General features: G+C 54.4%; 1 protein-coding gene across 5 annotated transcripts; it reads left to right on the plus strand.

Annotated features, from left to right (window-relative positions):
- The first annotated feature begins 1,621 nt into the window (after positions 1-1,621).
- On the plus strand, positions 1,622-23,191 carry ARHGEF10L (Rho guanine nucleotide exchange factor 10 like). Of its 5 annotated transcripts, XM_087755391.1 has the most exons (31): positions 1,622-1,784; positions 2,849-2,906; positions 6,528-6,612; positions 6,877-7,062; positions 7,181-7,208; positions 7,935-8,020; positions 8,138-8,221; positions 8,497-8,672; positions 9,117-9,233; positions 10,114-10,222; positions 10,576-10,668; positions 11,561-11,667; positions 11,882-11,959; positions 12,040-12,219; positions 12,437-12,553; positions 12,643-12,735; positions 12,987-13,160; positions 13,800-13,945; positions 14,302-14,316; positions 14,502-14,686; positions 14,783-14,898; positions 15,085-15,212; positions 15,304-15,404; positions 16,321-16,442; positions 16,729-16,815; positions 16,932-17,161; positions 17,254-17,408; positions 18,924-19,069; positions 20,431-20,605; positions 21,986-22,108; positions 22,192-23,191. In XM_087755391.1, exons 1-31 carry the CDS (start codon positions 1,747-1,749, stop codon positions 22,674-22,676), a joined length of 4,023 nt encoding a protein of 1,340 aa, XP_087611517.1. In that variant the 5' UTR covers positions 1,622-1,746; the 3' UTR covers positions 22,677-23,191. The 5 variants fall into 5 exon arrangements, with proteins under 5 accessions (XP_087611517.1, XP_087611513.1, XP_087611514.1 ...); XM_087755387.1 differs by lacking the exons at positions 10,576-10,668; positions 14,302-14,316; XM_087755389.1 differs by lacking the exons at positions 2,849-2,906; positions 10,576-10,668 and having other exon boundaries at positions 1,662-1,784.
- The last annotated feature ends 412 nt before the right edge of the window (positions 23,192-23,603 follow it).

Raw genomic sequence — 23,603 nt, forward strand, 5'->3', positions numbered from 1 at the left:
CCTGTGGGTGTCAGGGAGGTTAACACTCCGGGGGGCATTGATGCACCCTTGCAAGGGGGTTTGCAAATCGCTGCTGGGCGCGTTGGGTGCCCAGGGAGGGGTTGTGTGCACGTAATTCGGGGTGTGCACAAACTCACCCCCTGTGCCGATGCAACCGTGCCGGTAAACCCTGTCATCGTCGGCCAGCGCTGACTCAGCGGGAGGGTGAGTCCCTATACATCCATGAGGATGTATGGCGGTCCTGTATAGAGCTGGCTGCGGGTCCAAAGTCCCCTGCTGTGGGTGCACCAGCACCTTTCTGCTCTGTGCTGCGTGCACCCCATGGATGCATTGCTGCTTGGCTGGTGCAAAGCAAGATGCAAGCGGCCGGCAAAAGGGTGGGTGCTTTGGGTGCTCTTTGCTCCCATCTCTCTTTGCTGCGGCCTTTGCAGAGCTGGTTTTGGGGTGCAAGAGCCCCTCGCTCCTTTGGGAGGGCTCGAAGCCCTTGCTGCGAGGTTTCTGGGGTGGGGAGCGGAGGGTCGATTCACGATTGAAATGCAATCTGAAGGCGTGGAAAAAGAACTTGAATTTCTGTGATTGCTGCAGGGTGCTTTTGCTGCTACCCAGCCCCCCCCCAAAACGGGCTGTGGAGGCTCTCCTCCCTCCCAGTATCGGGACAGCGAGGATAAAGTCCTCTCCACCACGATGCTGAGGGCTTGGATCCTGTTCCCACTTGCAGAGAAGCTTTCCTGGCAGGGCTCAGCACCTCCCCGGGCAGCAATACCTGGCAGGGCAGCGATACCATTACCCAAAGGAAAAGGTGGTTTTTTTTCCGGCTGCCTGCGAGTCATCTGAAGGGCACTGGGATATATTTTTTTTTTTTGGCCGGGCTTGTTGGGCTGGTTTTGAGCTGCAATAAAGCTGGCAGCTATTTGGGTTGTTTGCAAGGGGTGTTTTCCAGCTGGGCTGGGCGGAAGGAGCCGGGTGTGCCGGCAGGTAATGCCGTGACAGCGGCAGAAAACTCCTTCCCAGCAAGAAAAACACAGCTCCAAACACGGATGAAATAGGTAAGATGGGCCCAGGTCATAGCGAGGATATTGCATTTAAATAAATGCATGTGTGGGGTGGTCCTTGCATTGCTTTAACTTGTCTTTTTTTTTTTTTTGCTGTACAGTGTATTTTGGGGTATTTTTTAGGGCCTGAAAAGCTGGCGTGGGGAAAAATAGCCTTGAATGGGGACGTGGAGCCGTGTTTTGGGGACTGCTGGTGGCTGGGATGGAAAATATCCTGGAGAAAATCCTCTTTGCCTGGAAATTTTGAAAGCTCCCGCTGCAAATCCCGGGCTGTTTTTGCACGGGCGATGCTGTCGGTGGCGAGAGGGTTAACAGATGTCCGCGGCATAGAGGGGGTTAAAAGGCAAGGAGGGGGCCAGATCCTGCTGGGGGGTTATTTATTGGGATTGGGGAACACCACGGGTGTAAATCAGAGCTGCTTGGGAAGAAGGAGACGAGGAGGGGGGAGGAGATGCTGCCCAAAATCCCGGCATCCCTCGGTGCAGCCGCTGGACCGCGGCTCCCATCTGGCTGCCAGCCCTCGGCCGCCGGGATCCGGGGCTGTTGGGGTGGGGGGGTGGGTGCCAGCTGGCTGTCACCCACCCTGGGCACCCCATTGCGGGGGACGCTGGGATTCATCCCCATCGGGTTGGGGTTTGGGTGTTTTTTTTTTTTTTCCCCGACGTCGCCTCCCCGCCGGGGGCCTGCGCGGCCGATGCGGACACAAAGCCGGAGGAGCCGCGGCCTTCCCAGGTCAGCAAAACCCATCTCCACTCCCCTTCTTGCCCAGAAATCCCTATATATATAATAATAATAATAATAATGCAAATCTATAGGTTATTGCATCCTCTTGCAGGGGGAGGAGGTCATCCTTTGCCTCCCCGCTGCCGCCAGCGACTGGGGCTTTTGTTATATATATATATACACACACATACACATGTATATATTATTTTTTTTAATTGCTTCTAAATATATAAGCAATGGGGAGGGAGGAGGCGAGCATTAACGTCTTGTTATCGGTGCACCAGGCTTATCCCGCACCCATTCCTGGGCTTTTTCACCCCATTTTCTTGCAAACTCTGCAATGGTTGCAAATCCCTCCCGGGTTTTCCCGGCTGTGGTTTGCAGCACCTGCGGGAAAACCGCAGGTTTAGGGGGCTGAGAGCTTCTTTCAGGATGATTTTAACAGCAAATATTGATAATTTTCCCCTTTTTAGTGATTTTTTTTTTTTTTTTTTTGGCCACCGGTTGCATTGGGGTGCAAGGTTGCATTGCAGGGTGCAAGGTTGCATTGCACGCTGCAAGGGTTGCAAAGGGGGGGAAGTCGCTGCAATATTTTTCCCCCCCTCTGTTTGCACCAGTTTATTATATTTTTGTAATGTATTAAGTGTGTTTTAGCGAGACGCCGGGTTGCAAAGAGCAGCTTTTGCCCCAAAATACCAGCAAAAAAAAGTGAAGAAATGCATTTACAGGGTGGAAAAAGCAGCATTTTATGGGGTGCTTGAATAGGTGTTTGCAAAAGAGGGAGAGAAATTAAGAATATTGGGGAGGGTGATCTCAAATCCGTTGGTGTTGCCACCTGATGCTGATTTTTGGGTCACTTTTCAGCCAAAATAAAGTGACCCCAGAGCGTTGGCGAGAGGAAAAATCACTTGCAAGGGGTGGGAGAGGTTTTAATTTGAAGCTTTGGGATAAAGCAAACCCCCAAATTGCTGGGAATTTTGAGCTGGAAACACTAATAGGGGAAAAAAAAACCCCAATTTTTCTGCTTTTTTCTTGTTATTTCTGATTAAAATTCAAATTCGTTTCTGGGACAGTTTCGCAGCGAGTGAACTTTGCAATCCCTCTGCAAAGCACCAAAAGGTGGAGACTGGGGTAAGCATCGAAGTGGGGAGGGTTTGGGCAATATATAAGGCTTTTTTTCTTGCTTTTTGGGTCTGTTTGCAAGAAATCTTTGCAAAACAGGCTCTATTTTTTTATTTAAGTGCTATAATTCTGATTTTTTACTGATTTTTTTTTTTTTCCCCCCTTTTTTCCCTTCATTTGCACTTCTCACGGCGCGAGCTGGACAAGGGATGGATTTTTTCCGGTTCGTTGGTGATGTTGAAAAGGAAAATAAAAAGGGGAACAGCGGCAGTTTTCCAGGTCTTGGGTTTTTAACTGGAATATTTGCGGGATATTTGCCCAGAAGAGCCATTTCAAGGCAAAAGAGGGAAACACTGTGTTCAGGAAGAGCTTTTCCCATAAGCTGATGCCTTTTGGCAAGAGTTTATATGAAAAAATAATCACAAAATTGCCTTAAATTTTGAATTTTCATGGATTTTTTCTGGGAAAACCCATTTTTTTGGAAAAAAAAAATCCATATTTTGCCTTTTTTTAGGGGGAAACCCCCATCTTTTTGCTATCGTTCCATTCCCACCGCTCGCCGAGCCACCCCTTATTGCCGCCTCCGCCAACCGCAGCTGCATCAAAATGCCCAATTTGGGGGAATTTTGAAGACGCAGGATAATTTCTCTTCACTGGAGCCCTCATTCCCACACCGCCGCCTTCAAATCTCCGCAACGAATTCCTTGGAAAACTGGGAAATAAACCACTCGCTCCTTAAAACACCGATAATGTGCCGCACCGACCCAATTAGGGCTGGATAAAAAACTGGCCTTGCAGCAAAGATCTGCTGATTTTTTTAAAAATTATTATTTTTAAAGGACTGGGATTTGGGAGAGGAAACATCCTGGGGACCGCGCTGCTCTCCCCGGCATCCAGCGGGCTGGAAATAATCTGAATTAATTCTATTTTTTGGCCAAGGTGATGGTGGAAAATCATCCAGGTGGTGAAATAAGCCTTGGAACCGCTGCTGGGGTGCGGGACCATCGGCTGGAGGAATTAATAAGGAGTCGGAGGAAACTCTTGGGAGGCAAAAGCCAATTCTCATTTCTGCCCTCCCCATCCCTTAGAAATAGCGGCGGGGTTATTTCTAAGGAGCGATTAATGGGGCGGGGATGCGGAGAGGAGCGGGAGGGATTCCCAGGGTAAATCCTGCCTGCATCCCTGCTGCGGTAGTCTGGATTTTATTTTATTTCCTTTTTTGCAAACCCCTCTATTTAAGAAAAAAGGGGGACGGGGTGGAGGATGCTTTAAGCGGTCCCCCGGGGCTGGCAGCCGTCCCTGCCAGCTGGGACCTGTCGCTCCATCGCAGCGGCTAAAAATAACCAAAATAAAGCCAAATAGTTGCTGGCTTGCTAGGCGAAGGGTCGGGCTGGGTTTAGCAGATGGCCCTGCTTTTCTGCCTTTATTTAGATCGAGCTCTATTTATTTTTCCTCCCCGCCCAGGTTGGGAGGGAGACGGAGCTGAAACCCGGCTCGTGATGCTGCCTCGAGCTGTTTGCTGGCAGCAGGGCGAGGATGCGGCAGCTCCCGCGGGCTTTAAATCCTTATTTCCGAGGATGACATCGCATCCCTGCATCCTTCTGGGGTTATTCTGCATCCCCACATCCTTCTTGGATTATTCTGCATCCCCTTTTTGCTATCCGTGTCTGCTCCGGGGGCATCTCCCCGGCAGGGCAGCTCATTCCCACCAGCTTTTTCCCCATCCCATGGGATGCATTTGGCTACTCCTACCCCTGACAGCAGTTTTGCTATGAAAAATTATGCAAAAAAACCCTCTTTTTTTTTTTTTTTTAATTTAGCAATTAAAGGTCGTGGCGGGTTGTTTTGGAGAGTTGGTAATTCTCCTCGGCGGCGGGCGTGCTCGCGGCTGGAAAAATAACCAGCCCTGGGACAAATCAGGCTGATGGGAGCTTATGTCAACTGTCAAAATGGGAAGTGACCTTCTCCCGCCCCGCTGGCAGGATAAAACCGGGGCCGAGCGGCAGGGCCCGGCTGTGCATCATCCTCCCGCTCCCCTCTCCGAATGCAGAAGCCGTCAGGTTGCTGGAAGGGTGAACCAAACCAGTAAGCAAACTGGTTTCTGGATCAAACCATCAGCATCTCTCTGCTGGGTTTATTTTACCCGGGCGTTATTTTCTCCTTGCTTTGGTTGTTTGTTTTTTTTTTTTTTTTAAGGCATCGCTGTAGAAATATGGCTTTTTTTTTTTTCCTGTGGTCCTCAGCTCCGCGGCGTCTCCTGGTGGGGTTGGTTTCTGGTGGATTTAGGGCTCGGTTGGCATCTCATCCGTAGGGATAAAACCCGGAGCTTGTGAAAGGGGGAGGGAAGGGAATCGCCTGCTCCCACGCTAATGGGAAGCAGATTAGGTGACATGTGAGAGCAGCCTCGGCTGCCAGCCCCTTTCTGCTTCCAGGGCCAGGAAAAGAGTTCACGGAGGAAAAATAAGCGTCCTCGGGTCCTCCTCCCAAATAAATCCCTATTCATGTGTTTACGGAGGCAGGGAGCTCGTTGCAAAAGTAGCTGGAAGAGGATATTTGCAGCATAACGCAGGTCAAGGAGGGGAAAAAGATTTATTTTTGTTGTTTTATGGCTGGGAAAGGGTGGGATGGGTGTTTGCTCGATGCTTTGGGGGGGGGTTTTGCAGTGGGACGGGGTTGGGGTTGCTGAGCACTTTGCAGCCTGGGGGGGTTGCAGCGTCAGCTTGTGCACGTGCCGTGATTGCAAGGGGTTTACAGCTCATTTTCCAGGGGTGAAGGTGAATTTGGGAGGGAGCCCCAGACCTCAGCTCCCTCCTGCTCTGCTCTAGACCTACCTATATATATATAGGTATATATATATATATAGGTATATATATATATAGGTATATATATATATATATGGCCCTGAAGCTGTATGGCTTGATGCAAACCCATGTGGGGCAATTGAACCCATGCTGTGCTGCAGCTCTAAGGGGTTTTGGCACAGAGGGAACAAATAGATCCTTTTTTGGGATCATCCTGGGGCTGTGCATCCCCTTTATCCCCCTCCCAGGGGAAATGAGGGTCCAGGCAAGGGAGAAATCATCCTGGGGGGGGTCACGGCTCTTCGGAACAGCATGGCAGCAGCTGTCGTGCACCGGTTGCTGCTTCCAGCAGGACCGAATTAGCAGCGTTTGGCCCCGTTTTGCTCTTTGCAGCCTCTCAGGCGTCGTTTCTCTCCGCCTCATCGTCCCTCGAGCACGGGGGGTCCCCGCTCCGTCCTTCCTCTTCCTCTTGCTGACCTTTCAGGGCGTCGTGTCGGACGTCTCTGGTTACCGGAGCGGATGAGCCATCGATTGCAAGGAGGATGCTTGGCGCTTCCCACCCTCCGAGACCTTCAGGCTCGATGCTTGGGGCTGGGTTTGCCGTGCACGGGATAAATTTGCTGCGCACGGGGTGGATTTACCATGCGCAGGCTGGATTTGCCGCTCAAACTGGGACCTGGGAGCAGCATTTCTGCTTCCTTGCAAGGCTTTGCAGCAGCCGGAGCTGGATCCATCGCACCTGGGGTCTCCCCACGTTGCCGCCTCTCCCCGGGATGGATCTGGGGGGGGAGGTCTCCCCTCTCAACCCATTTCTCCTCTTCTCCCGCAGGAAAGCCTCGGGGAAGGGCCCAGGCGGAGCATCCGGACCCCCCGCGCCATGGCTTCGTCCGAGCTGTCCCCTCACCCCGCAGTAGGTACTGTCAACGCGCTGGGAGGGGGTTTGGGGGGGACAGACACCCAGTCTTGTGCAGAAAGGGGAGTGCATCACCCGGGGGCATCCTACGCACCCCCATCGGAGCCTCTCAGGGTCACAAAAGCACGCAGGGCTGTTGCATCGTGTGTTTTTTGGGGGTGTGACGCTCCCCGCCGTCCCCCGCCATCGCCTGCGTCCCTCCCTCCTTGCTGGGGTACAGCAGCGCCGTGGCGGGGACGCCAGGTGACATCGTTCCTGCTCGCAGGTGACCACCTCGCCCCAGAGCTCCCCAGCCCCCTGCCCCAGGGCGAGGAGGACCTTGGCGAAGCCTTCGACTTTGAGGACAGCGAGGAAGAGGAGGAGGAGGAAGAAGATTTGGCGGCCGAGCCGAGCGGCGAAGCGGTCCTCCGGGCACCCCCTCGCAGGCGACGTGCCGCCAGCTCCGCCGTCGGTGAGGAGCGCTGGCAGGGGGTCCCCGATGTCCCCACCGTGTCCCCTTTGGGTGCCCAGGGTGGCACCGCTGCAAGCCTGGGTGCCAACGCCATTTCTCTTTGCTTTCCTCTCCGCAGATGGCCTGGTGCCGGAGACCCAGGAAGGGTACGTGGGGTTTTGGGGTGATTTGGGGGGACTTGGAGTGCCTCGAGGAGGAAAACACAGCTTTGGGGGTTGTGTGTCCCCCCCATTTGACATGTTGCAGCCTGGCGCCGTGCCTCAGTTTCCCCAACTTCTTCCCATTGCTTGTGAAAGGGGCTGCAAACAGGAGAGCCCCAAGGTTTTGGGGTGCACCCCGCAGCCCTGGGGATCTGTGGGGGCTTTGGGTACCATCGGGGGTCTGTGGTTAACCCCTTGGTTGAGGAAACCCCCTGGGCTGGGTGTTTGAAGGGGGCTGGTGTTCACCCCAGCTGCAGATTTGAGGGGAAAAGATGCAAATTTGGCTGCAAAGGGAGCTTGTCCCCCCAGCGGAGCGCGCACGGGGCGCGGCAAGGGGCAGGACCCCCGCCAGGGATGGGGACCCTCTCCCGTGCTCCCCGATGCCGATGCATCCTCCTGCCCTCCAGCAGCACGCGGTTTGAGGCTAAAAAAAGCCATTTTGGGGTCTTTTGCATTGTGGCCCTAAAACCTGGGTGCCCCAAAATCCACGAAGAAGCAGACGTGTGATGGGGGGAGACACGATACAAGCTTTATTCTGTGCTTCTGAACCCCTGTAATAGGAAGGGGGGTGATGGGGGGGTCAGGGGCCTGGGTGCACCCGTTCTGGCGGGGTTTGCACCCGATCTGGGTGGGTTTGCACCCCAGGGTGCTCCCTGACCGCCTTCCCTGCAGGCTGCCAGCGGGGGTGAGCAATGGGGAGGCTGGTGGAGACCCCCACATCGGTACCCAGACCTGGAAGAGGAAAAGCATCTGCCGAGGTGGGTTAAAATGCTGGAAAAAAAAAAGCCCTGCCAAGGCTTGGGAAGGATTTCTCCATCCTGGCTTGATCCCTGGGTGCTCACCTGAGTCCCTGGTGGGGGTTTGTCCCCCCAAAGGTGAGCGCTTCGAGTTCCCGGCAGTGGAGGACGATGTGATCTATGACGATGTCCCCTGTGAAACCCTCGATGCCGAGCAGGACGGTAGGGACAGACCTTCCCCCCTCCATTCCCCAGGGACCATGAGCCCATTTTCCAGGCAGGCAAACTGAGGCATGCTCCGGGAAGGAGAAACTCATCCTAGAAGAGGATGAGGAGGGGGATAACCCTGGGAAAGCATCTGGGATTTGGGAGGGATGAAGGCAGATGTGTTCCCAGAGGGGCTGCAAGACCCTGAGGATTTGGGGCATCTCCTGTGGGTGCCCGGGAGGGGGAAATCACCTTTCTGGAAGGGAAAGGAGCCGGTTTTTGTTTGCCAGACCCGGGGACGGGCCGCAGCCTGATCTACGAGGAGGTGCAACGCGGCGAGGGGCCGCAGGCGGGCGAGGATTTGGGCTGGAGCTCCAGCGAGTTCGAGAGCTACAGCGAGGACTCGGGCGAGGAAACCAAGCCGGAGGCCGAGCCAGCCAAGCAGCGGGCATCCTTCCAGCCCAAGGTAATGCTTGGATTTATTTTTTGATTATTATTTTCCTTTGTTTTCCCTGGGTTTGCTTGTTTAAAGGCACCAGAGCATCACGCCCGGCTGCTCCCGCAGATGGTGAAGCAGAGGATGCTGCAGTTCCCGGGGTCAGCCGGTGCAAAAGCCGGCACAAAACTTCGGGGGTTTCATTTCTTTCTTTTTTTTTCTTCCTTCCCCTTTTTTTTCCCCTCCCTTTCCTTTTGCATTTCGGCATTGCTGGAGCATGGCTGCTGCTTTTCCCCACGCTTGCTCCCTTCCCAGCTTGAGCAAAGTCAGATTTTGGGAAGATGCTGCCTGTACTGTGCTGCTTTGGGATGATTTCTCCTCCTCTTTTGTTTTTTGGCTGCTTACCTGGATCTCTTCTCTGCCTTCTCTCGCCTCCTCTGCCTTCTCCTCCCGCCTGGTTTGCTTTGGGCTCAGCTTTCTCCAGACCTGAATAGACTAAAGGAGAGATACGCCAGGACTAAGAGGGACATCCTGGCTTTAAGAGTTGGGGGGAGAGACATGCAGGAGCTGAAGCAGAAGTACGATTGGAAGGTACTGTCCCTCCTCCATCCCTTGTCCCTTGTCCCCCAAATTTCCCAGGGAGGGGAGAAAAAAAACTCAACCCTCCTGGAGTTTATCCAGGCTGAATTCATCCCATTTTATCCCCCAGACGAGAAAAAAAATGGAGTTAAGCACTGCAAAGCTGCCTCTCATGTCCATCTGTCTTGCAGCTCCCCAGCCTCCAGCTGCCCAAACCATTTGCTTTTGGGGTGTTTTGTTTTTTTTTAAAGGGGCTTTTGGACGAAGCGAGGTTGCCCACGGGATAGATGGATCTGAGAAGGTTTTTCCCCCGATACAGGGTGGAAATCAGGTGGGGAAGGAGATTCTTGGGAGATGTTAGAAACTTAGTGCAAAGCCTTTCCCAGTCCCAAACCATCCAGGTTGGCAGTTTATGACCAGTTTGGGCTGGGAAGGCGACGCCAATGTCAGCTTGGGCTAAAAATGCTGCGATTTGAGGTGTGAAAGGCCAACACCCCCCCACCCTTTGCTCTCTGGCACATAAAACCCCGGCCGCGAGGAGGGGACGGATGCGCTCCTGCCTCCCTTCCCTCCCTCCTCTTCGCTTTCGCTGCATGCTCCCGCTTTGCCCGCGCCTGCTTGGCCGTGTCCCTGCGGAGGGAGCAGGGATGCTGGAGCATCCTTCTTCCCTGGCCACGTGCCTCCTCTTCCTCCCTGTTGGGCTGCGTGGGAAAACAGGGATGATGCTGAGAGGGGAAGTCCCCAAGGGGATGGTACGGCTGCATCTGGATCCGAAATGGGGGACGATGCTTGCAGGAGATGTCCCCAAGGGGGTGGCACCGCTGTATCTGGACCTGAAATGGGGTCCCGGTGCTGCCTCGAGCCTCCCGGTCCCTCTTGTCCCCCTGCCCAGATGACCCAGCTGATGAAAGCCGCCAAAAGCGGCACCAAGGACGGTTTGGAGAAGACCAAGATTGCGGTGATGAGGAAAGTGACGTTCCTGCACCGGAAAGAAGTGCCAGGTAAGCGGGGAACCCCCCCCCCCCTCCTTGCTTCTGAGAGGAAAAAAAAATGCCTTTTTTGAGTTTTTCTTTTTTAAAAAATTCATTATGAATCCTTACGGCTTTCAGCGTTTCCTTTTGCTGATTTATTTTCTGCATTTTAAGCTCTTATTTGATTTTTTCACTCTTTGCATCCCCCTGCAAGCTCGGTCAGTTCAGCTCGCTCCTTGCTCCAAGCACCCATGTCCTTTTGGGAGCAGGACAGTGACCCCACCACACCAGCACCCATGGGTGCCCCCCTTGGACGCAGAGCAGGATCTGCCCTGAAATACCGATTTCTGGGGTGTTTTCCTAACCCTCCTGCTGTCACGTAGGGGATGGGGAGCGGAGGAGGAGGGCGGCGGAGGCGGAAAAGCAGCCGCCTGCCCGTTGGAGCTCGAGGGTCTCCCTGGAGCATCACGGGGGAGGTAGGATCCCGATGGGCGGCCTCGCGGCTCGGCCGGGGCTGCCCGGGGGATCCGGCGTGTGTGTCCCGGCCTCGCTGCATGTCCCCAACGTGGCTTAGCCTCACCATAGTGGGGGCTTAAATGCTTTTGTGGTCCCCGGGGTGCTGGAGGGGATCCCATCCTCAGGGTGCTGCAGAGCATCCCGTCCCCAGGGCACGGAGATGGGGAGAAGGAGCTCGCGGAGCTGGCAGTCAGGGGCGGTGATCCTCCCTGCCAAAATTAGGGAAGGAAAAAGGTCACCCAGCCGCCAGCACCCTCCCCTCCAAGCCAGCCGGTCCTCCCCGTTACCGGCTATTTATAGGTGACGGGGATGGGGCCAGGGTGGCCGTAGCGGGGCGTTGCGGCCATGTGGAAGAAGCAGCCGTCCCCGCATCGTGCCGCCGTCTTGGCTCGCTCACCCTCCTCCTCCTCAGCTGCTTCGGCCTCGGGTAAGGGATCACCATGCCGGGCAGCAGGCGCTCGCCTCTCGCTTTCCCCATTTTCTTCTGCGTGCTGCTTTTGGCTCCTTTTCCTCCCCATTTTCCCTGCTTGCAGCCACCCTTGGAGGGAGAACAGGGGGCTTTTCCCCCAGCCAGGGTGGCTTTTTGGGGACAGGGACCCTTTTTGTCCCTTCCCTGTGGGGACCTGGCTCGGTCCCCGCTCGCAGCCTGACTCATGCTGGTGTCCGGTGACAGTGGCCGGGGCTTGGGGACAGACAGGCCATGCTGGGAGGACGCTGGGGTCCATCTCTGCTTGCAGCTCCAAACCCAAATGCAGCCCCCGCAGCATCCCAGCCAAGCTCTTCTTTAGACCAAAAAAAGTCTAAAATTGGAGGGTTTTTTGGCATTTGGTTGTTTCTTTTTTTTCCCTGCAGGGGACTCAGAGGAGGAGGACACGGGTTTCCTGGAGGTCACCGTCTCCGACATGAAGCACCCGCCGCCGGAGCTGGGCCCCATGCCCGAGGGGCTGAGCCCGCAGCAGGTCGGTGCGGGGTGGGTTGGGGGTGCAGGGGGGGTTTGGAGGGGGGCACGGCTTCCCCTTGGTCCAGTGATTGAGCAACCGGGGAAAGGGCAAGTCAGCAGAAAGCGATACTGCCGTGTCAGCACTTCTGCAGCGCTCTGTGCCTGCGTTGCCTGCCCCAATCCCATTTTTTGGGGTGAGGAGGGACCACGGCTGAGCCCCGGCGTCGTTGCAGGTGGTCCGGCGGCACATCCTGGGCTCCATCGTGCAGAGTGAGCGGAGCTACGTGGACTCCCTGAAACGCATCCTGCAGGTGGGGGACCCCCTTTTTTGGGGGGGTTCTGGTGGGACGCAAGGGATGCGGGGACGCTGATGCACCAGCATCTCCCACAGGATTACAGGAATCCGCTGATGGAGATGGAGCCGAAGGTGCTGAGCGCTAGGAAGTGCCAGGTGGTGTTTTTTCGTCTGAAGGAGATCCTGCAGTGCCACTCCATGTTCCAGATCGCCCTCGCCTCCCGCGTGGCCGAGTGGGACTCGGCGGAGAAGATCGGGGACCTTTTCGTGGCCTCGGTAGGAGGAAAAGTCGGGGGACCGCTGCCAAACCTCCCCTTGGACCCCTCTCGATGATAGCGGGGGGTGGGTTGGAGGATTTCAGTGATGCAGCCCCAACCTGGGGTACCACCAGCATCCTCAGCATCACTCCAAAAAATACACGAGCACCCCCATGCTTTGCTGACCCCCCTTTTTGGGGGAGCCCCTCTCCATCGCGGCTCTGCCCTCTCCCCAGTTCTCCAAGTCGATGGTGCTGGACGTCTACAGCGACTATGTCAACAACTTCACCACTGCCATGTCCCTCATCAAGAAGGCTTGTCTCACCAAACCTGCCTTCCTCGACTTCCTCAAGGTCAGCAGGACCCAAACGTGGGCGCACGGTGCTGCTGGTCACCGTTATGGGTGAAAACCCTTCCTTTTTTGCTTTTTTCCCCCCTGTAGAAAAGACAGATGGCCAGCGCCGACCGGGTCACGCTCTACGGGCTGATGGTGAAGCCCATCCAGAGGTTCCCCCAGTTCATCCTGCTCCTGCAGGTATTGGCGAGGGGTACCAGCACCCACCTTGCTTTGCACCCTATTTTTTGCAACCTGGGTGCTGCGGGAAAGGATTTAGCAAGGGGCACGTTTTTGGGTTGGCAGCTTGGTTGTGGCTTTGGGGACTTTCCCAAGGATCATCTTCCAAGCTTTGATTTTGGAGGTGCTGAAAGCGCTTCCAATTGTAGCATCCCCAACCAGACTGATTTTTCTGGGGTGGCTTTTGTCCCCCATCCTTTCCTCCACCCCAGGACATGCTGAAAAACACCCCCAAGGGCCATGCGGACCGCCTGTCCCTCCAGCTGGCCCTCACCGAGCTGGAGACGTTGGCAGAGAAGCTCAATGAGCAGAAGCGCTTGGCCGACCAAGTTGCTGAAATCCAGCAGCTCAGCAAGAGCATCAGTGACCGCAGCAGCCTCAACAAGGTGGGTCCTTCAGCCTCACCTCCTCATCCTCGTGATGGGTGGGTTTTGGAGCTGGTGGTTGAGCTTTGCAGCTTCCACCTTCCTTTCCGCGTCGGGGGTTTCAGGAAGCCAGGATCCCTGTTTTCTCTGAAAGGATGTTGAGCAAAAGCAGATCTCGAGGCTGGCACGAGGAAATTCCCCTCAAGGGAAAAGCAAGGATGAGCTGCTGTCTCATCTGCCTCATTTTGCAATCGGTGGTGGAAAAAAAAACAAACCCTAAATGAAGCTCTTGCAACACATCCTGGACTGGGGACGGCCTTGGTGGCAAAAACCGCAGCGGGGCACATGCCACCTCAGGCCAGGGATCAGGATTTAGGGCCAGGGGATGAAGAGAGACCCAAAAGAGGCTGCAAAAGGGCCACGTTGGTCTTTCAGGGCTCTGCTCTCTTGGTGGTTGGACCTACAGGGTGCAAAGGGGTTTTGTACCGTGCAGCCTCAGAGCCTGTTGCACGGCCGTCTCTGCAGAGCTCGGCGCCATGCGTGCTCCTGGCTGGAGGAAAATCCTTGCGATAAGGGAAAAGCAACCCAAATTTTGAGGCAGGAGGTTTGCAAGAGCCCCCAGGCTGAGCCCCTCCCCAACCTGCTCCATCCCCTCCGCAGCTGCTGAGCTCGGGGCAGCGGCAGCTCCTGCTCTGCGAGACGCTGACAGAGACGGTGTACGGCGACCGGGGGCAGCTCATCAAGTCGAAGGAACGGAAGGTTTTCCTCCTCAACGACATGCTGGTCTGCGCCAACATCAACTTCAAGTACGTGTCGGCGGCCCCAGACCCCAAAATCGCTTTGCAAAGCGTTGACGTAGCGACCTTCCCCGCCTCAATTTTGGGCTGAGTGGGTTTTGCTAGCTCTACTCCAAAGGCTTTTAAATCCACCCCACCTTGTTTCGGAGGAGGAGCCCACCTGGTTTGGAGTTGCTTTGCTCCCCACTTTTGGCATGCCTCCATGCAAAGCCTCCGTCCCCTGGTGCTGTGGGGTCCTGGAGCCAGTGCAGGGTCCGGGAGACTGCTGGGACCTCAGGGCTTGGTGGAGGTTGCTGCGAAGGGAAAAACCCTCCTTGACCTCCCCATAATACCTCTTTATTAATCGTTTTTTCCCCCTCTTCCAGGCCGGTGAACTCAGGGTAGGTGCCGAGTGTGGTCTGCTGTGGTTGTGTGCCCCACGTTTGGGGGTGCAGGCATGCACCGGTGCATGGCGTGGGGTTGCAAATGGGGCGCAGCTTGCAACATGCATTTTGCAAGGGCTTGCAGGGCAAGCCACGGCACCTGCTGATTTATTTACATGTATTTTTGCATCCTCCCTCGGCAGAGGCCAGCTGGAAATTAGCAGCCTGGTGCCCCTGGGTCCCAAATACGTGGTGAAGTGGAGCACGGCCCTCCCGCAGGTACAGGTGGTGGAGGTGGGGCAGGAGAGCGGCGCCTACGACAAGGACAACGTTGTCATCCACAACGCCGGCGCCAAGAAGCACGTGCCAGCCGGGCAGGCTTCGCACAGTGAGCACCCATCCCTTGATCCAGTGTTGGGCTGGTTTCAGTGGGGTGGGATGAGGCATCCTCCATGGACCTTGTTTCTCCATTTCTCCACCCAAGATAAAGTCTACCTGGGGCCACCACGGCTCTTCCAGGAGCTGCAGGACCTGCAGAAGGACCTGGCGGTGGTGGAGCAGATCACCCTTCTCATCAGCACCTTGCATGGCACCTACCAGGTACCCACGTACCAAAGCACGGTCAAACTCATGATTTGGGTAGAACCAAGCTTGGGCGCTTTGCAATGACCATGCGGTTCCTTGGGGACCACTGGGCACCTCATCCTCCTGAGCCCCATGGATAAAACTTGGGGATGATTCAGGCTTGTTTTGCAGGCACTTGCATGATTTATGACTTTCCCCCAGAACCTGAATATGACAGTGGCCCAGGACTGGTGCTTGGCCCTGCAGAGGATGATGAAGGTGAAGGAGGAGGAGATCCACTCTGCCAACAAGTGCCGCCTCCGTCTCCTGCTGCCTGGGAAGCCGGACAAGTGAGTTTGCAGATCATGGGTGGGTTCTTCCCACCCTGGGGAGGAGGAGGAGGAGGCTGAAGACCAACCTGGTGGTGCTTTCCTTACGCAGGTCTGGCCGCCCCATCAGCGTGATGGTGGTCTTCATCACTCCAAACCCCCTGAGCAAGATCTCCTGGGTGAACCGCCTGCACTTGGCCAAGATAGGACTGCGTGAGTAGTCCTGCGGCGTGTTGCTTGCCATCACCCTTGCTTTGAAAAGCCAAATTTGGGAGCAGAACGGGGATTTGCTTCGCCCTGAGAATCCTGATGCAAAATGGGGCAGGGGAAAAAAATCGGAGCAAGGTGACGGAGAACATTTTGGGGGTTTGCACGCTGGAAATGATGGGAATTGGTAATTCTGGCTCAAAATGCTTTGCGTTTGGCTGCTCTCGGATGGCATCTCTGGGGTGGCATCGGGTGGTGATGGATTTCCGTTGGCTCTCGTGCCGACAGTGTTGGAGTGGACCTGTTTTCCATGAAATAGGATGAATAAGCAAGGGAGGAGCTGCCCCTCCTGCCACTTCCCTGTCCCTATCCCTATTTAACTCTGCCAGCCACTGCAGCAAAAAAAAAAAAATACAACCTGTTTAATGGAAGAAAGAAAAAAAAAAAAATCACTTGAAATCCTATTTGAGTCCTCGGATCCCCCCAGGCTGCAAGGATTTTTGATTTTCTTGTTTTTAACAGTTTATGTAGGGTTTTTTGGTGTGTTTTTGGTTTTGTTGTTTGTTTTTTTTTTTTTTTTTTTTAATCTGGGATGCCTGGGGGATAATCCTGCATCCACGAGTTAGAAATGAAAACACATTAAAGCCTAATGTGAAGAAACACATTAGGGTGGTTTTTTTTTTTCCCCCTTGATGTAGATATTATTTGGGTTTGGGGGCTTTTTTTGCCGCTGCTCGGGGCAGTTGCTTGGCTGCATGCTGCGGTGGGGTGCAATAGTTTGGAGGAAAGGGGTGAGATGAGGGTGGTTTGGGGTTGGAGATGAGAGCCCTGCACCCCAAATTACTCATTTTGGGGTCCCATCGGGGAGGGGAGAGATGTTGGGGGTGCCTCAGCCGTCCTCGATCTCCTCTGCTCGCTGCAGGGGAGGAGAACCAGCCGGGCTGGCTCTGTCCCGACGAAGACAAGAAGAGCAAAGCTCCTTTCTGGTGCCCCATACTCTCCTGCCACATGCCCGCCTTCTCCTCCAAGGCCCTCGATCTGCAGGTAAGAGCGATGGCCAACCTCTTCTCCAGGCCCCCCCAGTACCTCCTTCCCCTTGACATCCAGCTTGTTTGGGGAATAAAGACAGAAATCCCATGGCCGATGGGCTGGATGGGATGGCCAAGCTGGTTGCAAAGGCAGCAATTGGTGCAATCCATTCTGGAAAATGGAAAATACAAGCTGGGCTTTGGCTGGATCCCAAATTTTGGGTCATGCACTGATACCTGGCCATGTGTTGGGGTAATTTGGGGGTGTTACGGCCCCCCCCGTACCCCGGTCTCTCCCGCAGCTTGGCGCCGCAGTGCACAACCCCGTACAGTCCTCACTGCTGGGCTTCTCCGCCGTTAGCACCTCGCTGCCGCAGGGCTACCTCTGGGTGAGCAAAACAACCACAAAACAGGGCAAAACCTGCCGGGTTTGGGTCACACTGGCTGCAAACTCCCTCTCCAGTGCTCGTGGCTGGTGCTAACACCCATTTTCTGGTCCCTGCAGGTTGGAGGGGGCCAGGAAGGCATTGGGGGGCAGGTGGAGATCTTCTCCCTCAACCGCGCTGTGCCACGGACGGTGAAGTCCTTCCCGGTGGCTTCGCCGGTGCTGTGCATGGAGTACATCCCCGAGGAAGGCGAGGGGGAACTAGCGGGCACCCAGGAGCCCCGACCGACCACCGAACAGGCCCTCGCATCCCCTCATCCCACCGTCTGCTTGGGCTTGCGGGATGGCAGGTGAGCCCGCATCCATCCTTGGGTGCAATCACCAGCACCAAACCTCGAGGACCGGCCCAATCTCCTGCATCTTCCCCCCGTTCCCTCTCCAGCATCGCGGTCTATGGCAGCGTGGACACGGGGACGCAATGCTTGCTGACCTGCAAAAGCCCGGGCATGCAACCCGTCCTCTGCTTGAAGCACAGCCCCGAGTATCTGTTTGCGGGGTTGCAGGATGGGACCGTGGCCGCTTACCCCAGGAGCAACGGTGAGGGCACCCCCGTGCATGCTTTCGGACAGGCTTTTGGGTGGGACACCCTAAAAAACATGGAGCAGGAGGTTCTTCATGCCAGCGAGATGTGCTGGCTGCTAAAATGGTGATAAATCTTCATTTTTCTTTTTCTTTTTCCCCACTATTTCATTCTTCCTCTTACAGCACAGGGGAGGAAAAAAAAAATGCTATTTTGCATTGCCAGGATGAATGCAAGAGGGGCTCGGTTTGGGGGAAAACGTGTGGAAAACGGTCCCGCCAAGGGCTTGATACCGCAGCAAAGGGTTTGCTCGGAGGGTGGTTGCGCTCGGGGGCTCCAGGAAGGCTCCGATGCCGGGATGCACAAGGATATGCTAGAGCTTTTGGCTTCACAAAATCACCTTTTTGGTGCTATAAACCGAGCTGATCCCTTCCAAACCCCATCCATGCAACAGCCCTCTCTTTATTAGCTTGATTTTGGGTTTATTTTCCCCCGGTTCCAGGTCAGCCCAAGGCTGCAGCTTGCTCAAAGCCTTCCTCCCCAGGGACTCCTCGCCTGGGCTGTTAAATACCTTTGCTTCATCGCTAGAGGGTAGGAAAGAGCCTCAAATAATGTGCTGCATTGGCTTATTTTTGGACAAACCCCCTCATTTGCTCTGAGATAACCTGCAGCGAGCAGCACCCAGGCCAGCCCGGAGCCAGTAAAGCCACTTAAATTGCATTTTGGGGGGCTGCGCATCCCCTTTCCCACCTTATAGCAACCGTGCAAGCCAATTAATGAAGCGGCTTTCATTTAATCTCAGTTGCATAAACGGACATCGAAGGTAGCAAGCCGCTGGCAGGGCTGCAAGGGTGGGGTTTTTAATCTTATCCCCATCTTTTTGGAAGGAAAAAGCTTTCCCAAAATAGCTCGTTTTTATGGGAAAATGAAGATTTGCTGAAAGGCGGCTCGGTTGCAAACTCCTGCCGATGGGAGCAGAGGTCCGAGCGCCGAAAGGGCTCTTTTATCCCTTGGATCTTGTGGTTTTATTTAAAAAAATTGCATTGGAAATAAGAAAAGGAGAGCAATTGCCTATTGAAGCTGCTCAGCCGCCGCTGGTGGTGGATTCATCCAAATCCAGGTTGGATGCTGTTCACAGAGGCACTCCAGATCGGCCCCGGATGAATCGGCTCTGGAGTGTCGCTTCAAGGGCAAATAAATTTAAAAAACAACAACAAAAAAGGGAATTTTTTGGCTTTTGCAGCGAGGAACGTGCCCGAGTGTTGCAGGTGGCCAGTTGTTTGCTGCTAAAAAGCTGTTTGCACGGGGGCAAAGGGGCTTTTTGGGGGGGATTGAAGCTGGGGGTGCGAGCTCCCCCCATCCGTTTGCTTGTGGCATTAAGATGCTCGGAGGCATCCGAGGTGACACTGGGGACACGAGGGGTTTGCAGCCTCCCCAGCAGCCATGTAGGGTGGTTTAAGCTGCATCAAAAGATGCTTTTTATTATTTTGCTGAGCATCTTCTCGCCTCCCATCCCGGCCCCTCTGCTCTAGGGGGGCTGTGGGACCCGGCAGAGCAGCCCACCTGCCTGGCCGTGGGTACCGGCCCCGTGCGAGCCCTCCTGACGCTGGATGAGACCCTCTGGGCCAGCTGTGCCAACCAGGTCACCGTCCTCGATGCCACCAGCCTCCGCGCCCAGGTAGGGAGCATCGCCGGGACCCCCATGCTGCATCCGCGGGGGGACGCAGCGTTGGCTTTGGGGGGGTCACACTGGTTGGAGCCCTGAAGGACACACATGGGCACGTCTCTGCCTGTGCAACGCCCGAAACAACCTTTTATTGCTGCTTTTTGCTGCTTTTCATCACTTTTGGGTCCCTTCCCTGCGATGTCAGGTCACAGGAGGGGGATGCTGAGACATCTCCTCCAGCTGCATAAACAGGGAATGCTGAATAGTTCCTTTTTTTTAAAAAAACCACTTTTCTCCCACCTTTAATTTTCACGTTTAGTGCCCAAACTTAGTTTGCATGTATTAGCTGTCGTAAATCCAGCCTAACGGCGGTGCCAGGGATGAATAATGCATCGGGGACTGGATTCGTTTTCAGTCTTTGATTTTATTTATGACAGGAGCCGGGTGGGAATTTTTGCAGAAGAAAAGTGATGGAAGGAAAAGGAAAAAAGTGTGTGGGGGGGTGGTGTAAATAGTATTTGATGGAGAGCTGTGTCATGGGGTCTTGGGTCTGCCTGGATGGGACCGGTGACTTGGGAATAAACCATCAGGGAACAAATCCCACGTGGGGTGGGGAACAAGGGGGAGATCACGTAAAAACCTCTATCCACCCCCATTTTGTGTAAGCTTTTTGGGGGGATGCTCTATGCCGGTCCTCTCCAGGAAGGGGATCCATACCCGCTCCTCTTTTTTTTTTTTTTTTTATATAAGGCAAATTTTGAAGCAAAAAGTGTTTCAAAGCCCTAGGAGAAATGAAGGCGAAGTTGCCGTGTGCAGGTTTCTCCCCCAGTGATTTAATCCTTCGATGCTAATATGAGTTTTTTATGTTGGGAAATCTGAGCAGGGGTGATTTTTTGATGCAAAAAGGTGGTTTCCCTGCAGTTTGCCTCCTGTGTCTGATAGGGAAATGCTCCGTTGGGGAGCTTGGGAAGCAGATGGACCAGGCTGTGCTCCCCAAATAGCTCTTGCAGGGGAGCGGAGCCTCTGATCGCTGATTTTTGGGGTTGGAGGGAAGCAGGAAGGTCTCGTCCCATCTTGGGATGGATTTTGCAGATGCATCTAATCTGGGAAATGAGTCTTTTAAAGAAAAAAAAAAAACAACCCGGAGAGGTGGGAAAGGCTGTATTATCAGCTAAAAAAAACCCAAGAGGGGTTTGGAGATGGGCTGGTTTCAGTGTCCTTGAGCTGGTGAGGAGGAATGGGACCTCAGGGTCACTCTGGTCCCCTCCCCAAGCAGGTTTGCAGCCCGAAAGCAGCTCCTGGAGACAGCCTGAGCTAGCAGCGATTTTAGGGAGCAACTCTTGGTTTCCTTTTTGCAATTCCCCTTTTGGCAGCAAACCTTTGAGGCCCACCCGGACACGGAGGCCAGCGTCACGCACATGATCAAGGCGGGCAGCGGGGTCTGGATGGCCTTTTCCTTGGGCTCCTCCATCCGCCTCTTCCACACCGAGACACTGGAGCATCTGCAGGAGATCAACATCGCCACCAGGACCACCTTCGTCCTGCCGGGTGAGCTCCCCTTTCCCCGGCTCTTAATTGCAATTAATGGGCAAGTTGGGGCATCACCCCATAGGCGTGTTGCTTTGCTTTATGGCTGTGCTGATTTGCAGAGAAACTGTGCAAGGAATTGATCTGGTTAACGGTGTAAAGGTTTGAGCTTGGACATTTGGGCTCTCTCCTCATTGACTGCAGAGATGGAGCTGGTGGCATCTTTGCACCTGTGCACGCATCCATGAATCCCGTCTTTGCACCTCCGCTCCCGTGTGTGTACCTTATCTGTGCACCCCACCGTTGCACATGTGCATGCATCCACTCACTCCATCCTTGCATCCATGCATCCCATCTTTGCATCTGTGCACCCCAGTCTTGCACCCGTCTTTGCACCTGTGCATACAGCCACATATCCCATCTTTGCACCTCTGTGCACCCCGTGCTTGCACATGTGCGTGCATCCTTGCACCATTCTTGCATCCTTGCACCATCTTTGCATCCTTTGCACGCCATCTTTTGCACTTCTGTGCATCCTTGCATGCATCCACGCACCCCATCTTTGCACTGTGCCTGCATCCTTGCAGCCCATCCTTGCACCTGTGTGCATCCATGCATCCCACTTTGCACCTGTGTGTGCATCCTCGCACCCATCTTCATCCCCATGCATGCATCCTTGCACCCCATCCTTGCACCCATCTTCATCCCCGTGCATGCATCCTTGTACCCCATCCTTGCACCCATGCGTGCGCCCCACTCATTGCCCCATGCACCCCATTTTCCCCAGCTTACCGTCCAGCACCATCTCCCAGCCATGTCCACCCATCCTGCTTTCACCTGCCTCGGGCTTGCAAGGTTGTCTCCCTCCTTGTTCCAGCTACAAAGCGACATAATTGCGTCATTAGTTATAAGCATGATACTCATGTAAGGTGCTTTTTCTTTTTTTTTAAGGGCATGTTAAAATATTTATCACTTCCTTTTCTTCCTGGGCGAGTGAGTGTTGGGTATTAATGCGTTTTTGAACTCGTGCTCCCTCATCCTTTTTAACTCGACAGGTCATTAATAAAGTCCTCCTGGAGAAACCGGAGTTGCATCTCCGCAGATATATTGCTTCGCTGAGTCCGACGCCATGCAGCGCTAAGTCCCGGTGATAAAATATTCATTTGCCCATTAGAAGTCTCACTACTTTTTTTTTTTTTTTCCCCCTCTTCTTTTTATTTATTTATATTTGTAGCGCCCTCCCTGGCATGGAGACCTTCATGCAAAGATGCTGCTTGATTTTTGGGGGGCTCTGGAGTGTGTCCCCCATGAAAAATCCACTGGTGATGGGTTATCTGGGAAGATGCTGCTGCAAAATCATCCCTCACCCTCTTTTGTTCTTTTTTTTTTCTCCTCTCGCAGGCCAAAAACACGTCCGGGTCACCAGCCTCCTCATCTGCCAGGGTTTGCTTTGGGTGGGCACCGACCAGGGCATCATCGTGCTGCTGCCCGTGCCCCGCTTGGAGGGCATCCCCAAAATCACCGGTGGGCACCCAAAAAATCCCTCCCTACATGGATGCAACCTTATATTCGGGCTCGGTTTTAGCAAAACTCTTTTTTTTTGGCAGGAAAGGGCATGGTGTCCCTCAACGGCCATGGTGGCCCTGTGGAGTTCTTGGCGGTGGCATTGAGCACCCTGGCCCCTGACGTGCTAAAGGGCGACCAGGAGGAGGAAGAAGAGGGTGAGGAAGAGAAACCCCCTGAGCTGGATGGCCCCCAGCCTCGAGAAATGAGAAAAAAAGGGATTTTATTGCAATATCGCCTCCGATCCACCTCCCACCTCCCTGGGCAGCTGCTATCGGTGCGGGAAGCGCCGGTCGGCGGCACGCCGGCACACACCGAGGAGGACGGTTCTATCTATGAGATGGCCGATGACCCCGACGTCTGGGTGCGGAGCCGACCCTGCGCCCGTGATACCCCACGCAAGGAGATCTCCTCGGTGGCCATCATTTCGGGGGGTCGGGGTTACCGTAACTTCAACGCCGAATCGCCGCGCCGGGGCGGCGATGCCGACAGCACCCTGCTCATCTGGCAGGTCCCATTGATGCTATAGCACCCCGGGACCCCCCCACCCACCTGGCACCTACCTCAAAAAACCACCCAAAAGCTGCCGGGGGTGGTCCTGCCCTGGGTGCATCACCCCTTTTTTTTTTTTTTTTTTTTTTAAGGAGGAAAAAAACTGAAAAATGGGCTTTTTTTCCCCAAAAACCAGCTCATGCGTGGGGAGAGGGTTTTTAACGGCGGGAGCGGTGACCTCCCTGCGGGCTTTGGAGGTGCCGGCTCTTGGGCCGAAGGTGTCTGTGTGTCTGCGTGTGAATATCTATATATATAAATATATATATATAAATATGATGTATATTATTACCTGTATAAAGAAGGAATCTGTATATATTGGTGCACTTGGAGTTTCAGAAATAGTGGTGGGAGCGCTCAGCGGGTGCCGGCTGCGCTGAAACAGGCGTTTTGCTGAAATAGCCATTTTTTTGACTGTGAGTCGAGGTTATTTGGTACCAAAATCCCCTGGTTTTGGGAGCTGAGTATGCGCGGTTTCCGGAGGAAAGAAAATTTTGGGAGCATGGAAATAAATCCTGTAGGAATCAACGTGTTTCCTCGCAGTATTTTGTAATTTGGTTTGGCTTCGGGTGCAAATGTTTTCTTTCCCTTGCTTCAGCGACAGCATCCCAAGGGGTTTATGCACCCCCTTGGAGCTGCACAGGCTCAAAAATCAATAGGAAGCCCCCAAATTCCCTTTTTCCCCCCCAGAAATGGTGCAGGATGGAGGGAAAATGGGCAGAAGGATGTACCCCATCACCTCCATCTCTGGTACTCAAAGCTCTCTCCATCCTCGACGAAGAAACCCGGGGCCAGGGAGGTGGAAACTTGTCTGAGGACTAAATCAATTTATAATGCGATCCTCTAACTGGCTTCAATTTGATTTTCATTTGTAGCATTACAATTATCAGATTGATATTCCCGACCG

The sequence above is a fragment of the Nipponia nippon genome, unplaced genomic scaffold, assembly GCF_047370975.1.
Source record: "Nipponia nippon isolate SJK-2023a ecotype South Korea unplaced genomic scaffold, ASM4737097v1 scaffold_19, whole genome shotgun sequence".
Lineage (NCBI taxonomy): Eukaryota > Metazoa > Chordata > Aves > Pelecaniformes > Threskiornithidae > Nipponia > Nipponia nippon.

Bases quoted from the DNA above. Each gene is read 5' to 3' on its own strand.
- ARHGEF10L (XM_087755391.1), top strand. From the start codon at position 1,747: ATGCGGACACAAAGCCGGAGGAGCCGCGGCCTTCCCAG. The intron at 7,209-7,934 runs GTACGTGGGGTT...CCTTCCCTGCAG, and splicing joins GTGCCGGAGACCCAGGAAGG to GCTGCCAGCGGGGGTGAGCA. The intron at 16,443-16,728 runs GTAAGAGCGATG...TCTCTCCCGCAG, and splicing joins CCAAGGCCCTCGATCTGCAG to CTTGGCGCCGCAGTGCACAA.